Below are 8,183 nucleotides of genomic sequence, written 5' to 3'. Positions count from 1 at the left end.
AAAAGATTGTTCTGCCAGTATGCCTCTTTCTAGTGTTCTCTGCTGTGAGTTTCATGCTATTTGGAGAGGACTTGTTATGGCTTGGGATTGCGAGTGCAAAGAGGTCATATGTGAAACTGATAATCTTGATGCATTTTTTTTTATTTCACGAGACACAACCAGCATGATTAGGACTGACTATGATTTACTTGACAAAATTAAAGAGATGCTCCAGCGTAATTTAACAATTACGGTAGTACTCATTCAGCGCACAGCAAACAGAATGGCTGATTTAATGGTGAAAACTGCTGCTTTTAATAAGCAGGTATACTTGGAACGGTTGCTACCCCGTAATAGTTTAGACATTATTATTAGAGAAGAATTCTACTCTTTTTCTTAGGTCTTTTTTTATGTTATTTCCAGTCATAAAAAAAAATAATATTTTTGAATAACAATAAGAAAAAGACTTAACCAACTGTGGAAGAAACGCTGGAAAGAAAGTGCCGATATTTGGTGGCGACTTCAGTCTTCGCTGTGAAACCTCTCAGCTCAGTTCTTGTTTCTTCGTTCGATGGAATTCAGGCCCCGCAACTACACCGACGCGTGAATCTCACGCTCTACCTCGCCTACGCGCCGATGCTCACCCTCTTTCAGCTGCACCCTCTCCGCCACTCCCTCAGGTTCAATTATTCTCTCTCTCTTTTGATCTTTCACTAGCACTTCACTGTTTCGGATATACCACGAATCACGCTGATAGATTTGATTTTGTTTAGTCGTAAGCAAATTATTATGTCTTAGTATTTCTGTTTAAGCTAGTTATTTTCTGTTAGCTTCTGTTTAGTGTAGGTTAATGATTTCAATGTTGTTGAGCTTAGTGATATGATCGTAGTGAGTTTCATAACAAAATCTGGCGAGAGAAAGTGTTCTATAGATAGAGATTTTTGTTATGTTTAACTACACAGCAAAATGCAGGGAGGATTTGGTTAAGTAACTTCATTTGAGGACTTGTTAATATTTGTTGAAATGCTTAGTGAATTTTTATTTCTGAGTAGTAGTTGTCTATGTTATGATTTTCAGGTTGATTCGATTTTTTTTATTGTGTTTGGAATTTCCGTTACTTGCATTGGTCTCGGTACTTAGTTGTTGTGTTGATGTTCTTGACTTCTTGTTTTTAGGGTGATGTTGTGGAAAGTGGTAACAGTGATTTCTTTGATCCACTGAGAGGAACTGATAACGAGGCAAAGGTCGAATCTCCTGATCCTGACAACCTCAGCAATGCGGTGGATCATCATCCAACCAAGGAGTGGACCTCTTTCAGGAGATTACTAATGCAGAAGTTTCCTGTCACCAAAATGGTTTCAATGTCTTCGGTAAGCTTTTCAAAATGGTTTCCTTTTTGTTCTGTAACCCTTTATTTTTTTTTAGTTAATCATAATGGCTAATTATTTCTCTTTTAATCACAGATGCCTGATCTTCGAATGAGAAATGCAAAATGCATGCCCATATCTATTACATTGTTTATCCTTCTTTTATTTACTTATTTATTTTAAAAAAAAATTGTATTTGTCTCTATTTATTTATGTGATGTCATGATTTTCAGTGCATGAGAAATCTTCAACAATTATGCATTTGGAGGAACTGGACGATCCACAAAAATTTGCTGATGAGGGTGTCAAGGTGATTACTTGGCAAGAGTATGTGTCTCGGTTACATGAGCTCAAAGATGAAATTAACCGTTCTTGGCTAGCTGAAGATCGTGTAACATCCTTAAAGTTATCTATAAAGGTAGATGTTGATACATTTAACAGTTTCTGGGTTGTTATTATAGAATGTATAAAAATTACCTTCAATGCTTGTTTTTGGGTTTGTGCATTGCATAGAGGATTTTTTCAAAAATTCATATACTTACTGTTTTTATGTTTTATTTTTTCCTTTATAGACCTAGTAGTATTTTGTTTACATATAAGAAGGAAATTCTTAGCCGACCCCACCTAGTGGGACAAGGCTTTGTTGTTGTTGTTTGTTGTTATAAGAAGGAAATTCTTGTTTAATTTTGTTGAACCATATGTTAAATAAATAGAAGAGGCTCAGACAGAGATAAGCTACCTAACTAAAATCCAAATCATGTATAATAGTAAGTTTGCTTGGGTGAGAAGGGACCGCTGGGGGAAGAAGGGATTTGAAATAATTTCTTATTTTGGGATGAAATAATATTTTTCTTTATTTCTTATCTTGATATGGGTTGTTTATATGAACTTGAAAGTTGAAACTGATTGTTCTGTTTGCAGGCAATTAAGCTTCTGATGGATACGTCCGTTTCTGAGTTTTATCCTACACTTTTTGTCCTTGTCACAGATATCATGGACATGCTTGGCGAATTGGTTTGGCAACGCATAAAGCGGAAAGCCGAGTTTACTGAAGATGGAGCCTTACTCTGCAACTTAGCAGGTCTCTTCTTAATTTGAATCTATCTCTCACACAATTAGTTTTACCCAGAGTGTTTCCTTAGGCATTTCCAATATCAATAGTGGTTGAGAATCTTTAATCTGGAATCTGTCCCTCTTTTGTACCCGTCAAATGGGTAGCTTATGGTGAACCACAATGAAGGCAAATAAAAATTGTTGCTACAAGATTGTTGCTTATAGGAGAAACCCCTATATAAAAATTGTTTGCCAAAACTTCTCCATGTATTATCGATAACTTGATAAATGGGTTGTTACAGTAACTTCCCTCAGAAGTCTCCAAATGTTAAAATTATTTTCTTGTTGCAGCTAATTTATACATCATATAAGCTTGATGGTGTTTGATAATTGATAGTTGCTTCAAAACTTGTATTGGCATCCTATCGTTTATCCAAATCTGTTGACTGACGGTGCAGAAAACTTTAAGGCAAGCGATATTTGTAGTGATGCTAAAGAAACTTGCAACAACTGGTTCAACAAAATTGGTGTTGTGCAAGAGCTTCTTTCACGCATGTAAAGTCCTTATCCTTTTCTCTGTATTTAATGTATTCTATGTTTCTTTTCGTGAAATTTTTTTTGCAGGTCTTGTTGATGTATGTTTCTGAATGTTTTATTCCATCTATTCATTCTAATGTCTTCATCATCACACTTGGAAGCTAAATCAAAGCCAGTTTCAAAAAAAAAAGTAGTCATGCTTCTTTTTCAGTTTATCTTATAGGACCTACATGTTTTCTTTTTCTTGTGTAGAAACCTTATTCTCTTTCTATGCACTATTTCTTTGCATTAATAAATTTCTGTATTCAACATTTTGGCTTAAAGTTTCCTCCTCAATTTTGTTGAGTGCTTACCGTGTTTTGGGAATTTTACTTTGGTTACCTGGAGTTGGCAATATTGCCTTGCTGGCAATTTCTGCTTGACCAACCTGAAGACAGTCTTTGGCGCTTGGTAATGATGATAAGAGGATTGGGGGATCCTGTAGCATCTGCATATTGTCGTTTTTATATGGCTCACTGTGCTCAGAAGCTTATTTCACATGATATAGGTATTTTGATTAATATGTTTGCTGGTGCATATTTTTACGTATATCATATACACTGTTACCCTGGCAACCTATGACCCCCAAAACCTCAGTGTCAAACACCTTTTGCTTATTGCTTCTAGTATACCAATGGTTTTGTTTTTAAAGTTCTTGTATTCTTCTGTAATTTGCACATTCAAAATGTTGTAGAGAATGTGAACAGTTTGGTGGTAAAAACATTATTTTCATAGTTATTTCTAGAGTAAGTTAACAAATTATTCCTCTACTGCTGTGCACCAATTTCTACTTTACAATCTGTACTGTTGTTTGTATTCTATGCTCTATCTGGTTGGTTTCTTGAGATTTATTTTCTGTCTTATACCTTGTTCTCAGTGGGATTCTCAGTGGGATGCATGGATCATTTTGTTTACTTATTTTGCTGTTTAATCTATAATGCATCTGATTGATGTTATATAATTTTTTCTTGTGATTATCTTCAAAAACTTAATTCTTTATTTCTCCAACTGGGACAGGTTATCTTATAACATTTATGAATGACATCAGAGTCATTTTGATGAAAATTTTATCAGCAAATGAAAGCACTCATGGAAATGTTAAACACAACAAAAGATTGCAAGTTAGTCTAATGGAACCAACCATTGAGTATATTATGAAGTATATATTTAATGGGTTATCTCAGGTATGTATGTAGTTTCTTTCCATTAGTGTACTTATTTTCTACAATATTATATGTGATCACGGTCCCATAATGGTTATGCTGGTTGGAACTTCTTGAAACCGAAATTACCTATGCTAATAAAATTAAACATTATTAGGGTTCTTCTCATTATTATAATGGAAAATAAAAAAAATTGCTGATTGTTTGCCCTGCTTTTTTTTTCCCCTTCTTCAACCTGTGTTTTATGGTGATCTAAATATATCTTTACTTTGCCAAAGGGACAAGTCAGTGAAGTTCTTGCAGAGCTGGGATTGATGAAGAATCAACAGGATTTTGGGAGTGTTTCATGTGTTTCAGTTGTTCTGCATCATTTATTGAACGAACTCCCTATTGAAATAGTTAGTTCAAACGCTCTACAGATGCTTCATCTAATTGAATTTAGCAAGGATTATTCCTTTGATCAGGTATGACACATTTTGCAGTGTTTATCATGCCTTGAGTACTTCTGATACACATCAAAATGTAATTTGCTATATTATAGCTGTCTTCTTTGATTTGCTTTTTCCAAAATGCAGTTTTATTGTTCTTCTTTTTCCCAATAGCACTCTTTTTCATCTTACTCATCTCCAAACACTCAACCTTGCTTTCAATTCTTTCCATTTTTCTCCATTGTCATCTCAGTTTAGTAAGCTTGTGAGTCTCACACACTTGAATTTATCTAATTGTGAATTCATAGGTGAAATTCCTTCCCAAATATCACACCTTTCCAAATTACAATCACTTGATCTCTCTTCGAATTATAATTTGATGTGGAAAGAAACTACTTGGAAAAGAATGTTGCAAAATGCCCAAATTAGGAGCTGTGAAAGTGATCATTTCCGTTCTTGCTTTACTACACTGATAAGCTGCTTTTACCTCCTCTCTCTCATGCTTCTTTGACTTTCGGTGCTACGAAACTGAGTTAATATTCAAAATAATCTCTGAAATTTGATCCCAATTCAATTTAATCCTCAAATTTTTAATTGACCCAAATTGTATCCTAAAATTTTAATGCGTACCTCAAATTGGCTCTTCTGTCCATTTCTGTCACCAGAAAAATGACGTGGCAAATTTAGTTGACACCTGACAGTGGTACCTTCTCTCTCATGCTTCTTCGACTTTCAGTGCTACGAAACCGAGTTAAAATTCAAAATAATCTCTGAAATTTGACCCAGATTCAATTTAATTCTCAAATTTTTAATTGACCCAAATTTACCCTAAAATTTTAATGCGTAACTCAAATTGGCTCTTCCATCCATTTCCGTCACTAGAAAAATGACGTGGCAAATTTAATTTACACGTGGCACAAGAAAAACGACGCCGTTTTTCAGAAACCTAATTTCCTATTCCTTCATCACTGTAAGGGGGGTCAAATTTTTATGGTACCAAATTCAAATAAACCAATAAAAAGCTTTTGCAACATCCTTCCACCGCCGTCGGAATAATCAGCCACTTCAATCACATGAAAAGCTTTTTTTATTTTCTATTTGTGAATGCAATGCAAAGAAAGTGAAGAAAAGTGGAGCAGTACTCACGACGTTAGTGGGTCTAAAATGGAGGCGGTGATGAGTGGAAATCAGATTCCAACACAAAACACACCGGCAAGTGTACCGGGTCGCATCAAGTAGTAATAACTCACAAGAGTGAGGTCGATCCCACAGGGATTGAAGGATTGAGCAATTTTAGTTAGGTGATGAATTTAGTTAAGCAAACAAGTGAGAATTTGGGTGAATTGTGATCAACAGAAGCTAAATTGCATGAAAATAAAAAGGAGAAGGAAAATTGACAGAAAAGTAAAGTGCAAAAGAAATAAAAGAGCTGAATCTTAAAGTGCAAGTAATGTAAATGACTGAAACTTAGATTGCAAGAAATGTAAATGGCTGAAGCTTAAAGTGTTAGAAATGTAAATTACTGAATCTAAATTGCTGGAAAACTTAAATTGCTTGAAGATTAAAGGAATTTGGGAGCTGGGATTCAAAATTAAACAAGAAAAATGCAAGCCAAAGTAAATCAGAAAGCTGTGAAGTAAAGAAGTTCAGTTTAGTATCAAACAGAAATGGAAAATTACTTGAAGAAGCAAAACAAAAAGAAGCTGAGCTCAATTATGAAATTCTCAAAGAGAAATTGAAGATCTAAGAAGAGCAATGAGACTAGAAAGCAGATCTAGATCTCAATCACTTCCTTGATCAAACAGAAAATAAAATGCAGAAGAAATGTAAATGAAACAGCAATGAAATTCAGATCCAATTCCTCAATTCTTAGAATTATGTAGAAGAAGAACAAAGATGAATTTCAGATCAAGAATTGAAACAGAATTCCTTCAATCTCAATCCAAAATTCAAAACAGAAGATGGAAGTTGTAGAAGTAAGAACAAAATGAAAGAAAACTCAGATCTCAATCCCAATTCCCAAATTTCAAATGAAAATTCTAATGAAAACTAAAATTCAGCTCCAAGAAAGAGTAAAAGTGCTAAAAGATTCAAAAGTCAAGGTAAAGATCCTCTACAAATCAAACTAATTGCTATTTATACACTTTCTATTTTTGATTTTCAGAACTTGGAGTGGGCTTTTCAAATTAGTGAAGAAGTGGATCCAAATTGGCTTTTGATTGAAATTGGCCCCAAGTGCTGGCTCCAGTGGAGCGCTCAGTCAAGAAAGAAAACGTTGCCCTCTCTTGCCTTATGTCTGGGCTCGTGCCAAGCTTCAATTGTAGCACTCAGTGAATTGCACATAACGTAGCGCTACATTGTGCCTTGTATGGTCTCCATCTTCGAGCCCTGGTGGCTTCCTTTTGAGCCAATTTTCTTGTAGCAAAGTAGCCCTCAGTTAATTGAATTAATGTAGTGCCCTTTCTATGCCTTGTGCGCGTTTTTCTTGGTTCCCATTTCGAACCTTGATGGTTTCACTTGCTAGTGTCGCGCCTTGCTTTTATTTTGTTGAGGCCACGATAAAGTTAAAACACTTAATGTAGCGCTACATGCTTGAATGCCTCCTTGTAGCGCTCCGTTTGGAAAATCAACGTAGCGCCCTTGCCTTTGCTTTGGTTCTTCTTCCTCTAGCGCTCAATGAGAGAGCGCTGCCCTCATTATTCGAGCGCTGGCCCTTGCCCCCTTTTGATGCACAATGCTTTAATGTCTTGGGTCACGCTTTTCAAAGCGTGGCCTAAGGTCCAAAGCGTGTTCTAAGGTTCCTCTTTCCTTTTTTTTTCATCATTTCTTCACCTGCAAGTAATCAAAACAACCAACCAAAGCATCACCAAATTCACAAGATCTCTAAATCATTCAAAAACCAACTAATTCTAGCTTAAACCTTATGATTTTGTGTCAAATAAATGATGGTTGATTGAATTGACATAACCATGCAAATCCACTCCAAATCACTTAGTTATAATGCAAGAAAGTGCATAAAACCTAATGAAACAAGTGAAAAATGCTTGAAAAGCTAGCATAAGATGATCTGTCATCACAACACCAAACTTAAACCTTGCTTGTCCCCAAGCAAGCACTAAACATAAGAAGAAATGAAATGAAACAGAGAAGCATGCATGTCCTTATTTAGCAGATAATTCAACTTGGTTCATGGGGTTTTATGCAGACAAATGTAGCTCAATTATTCATAGCTATCTGATATGAAATGTCCCTTTGATGGTTCACTAGAGTTGCTGCTATATTGCCTTGCTTTTTAATTGATCCCTTGCTAGCTTTTTCTTTCTTTTTCTTAGGAAGCTTATTTATTAATGAAAGCTTGGTGGCAAGTGTTGCAGCAGCCTTTTGGCTCAATTTTTGCTCAACACTTCTTCACCACAGACACTTGGCTCACAATTTCTTCCTAGGAACATTGATGCCCAGCATCTCTTTGGATTACTAAATGCTTTGTAACTAGGTTACTCTTGATAGTGGACTTTCGATTGGCAATCCCAGATTAGTTAATCCAAGTGGCCAAGTTTTAAAATACTCCTTAGAACCTACTTGTCCAAGCATATCCTAGTACAAAAACACCACAGCCA

At 35.5% G+C, this 8,183-nt stretch overlaps 1 protein-coding gene across 1 annotated transcript; it reads left to right on the top strand.

Moving 5' to 3' along the window:
• The first annotated feature begins 262 nt into the window (after window positions 1–262).
• Window positions 263–7,026, top strand: LOC107610122 (uncharacterized). Its single transcript, XM_088493415.1, has 11 exons — window positions 263–329; window positions 439–659; window positions 1,155–1,349; window positions 1,443–1,473; window positions 1,580–1,764; window positions 2,268–2,427; window positions 2,858–2,954; window positions 3,314–3,483; window positions 3,993–4,159; window positions 4,417–4,602; window positions 6,731–7,026. The coding sequence occupies exons 1-11, from the start codon at window positions 263–265 to the stop codon at window positions 6,914–6,916; spliced, it is 1,665 nt and encodes a 554-aa protein (XP_088349541.1). The 3' UTR covers window positions 6,917–7,026.
• Window positions 7,027–8,183: the final 1,157 nt, after the last annotated feature.

The sequence above is a fragment of the Arachis ipaensis genome, chromosome B7 (assembly GCF_059453495.1).
Source record: "Arachis ipaensis isolate K30076 ecotype BB chromosome B7, ASM5945349v1, whole genome shotgun sequence".
NCBI lineage: Eukaryota > Viridiplantae > Streptophyta > Magnoliopsida > Fabales > Fabaceae > Arachis > Arachis ipaensis.
The sequence above is the reverse complement of the archived record's forward strand: the minus strand, read 5'-3'. Positions and strand labels throughout refer to the sequence as shown.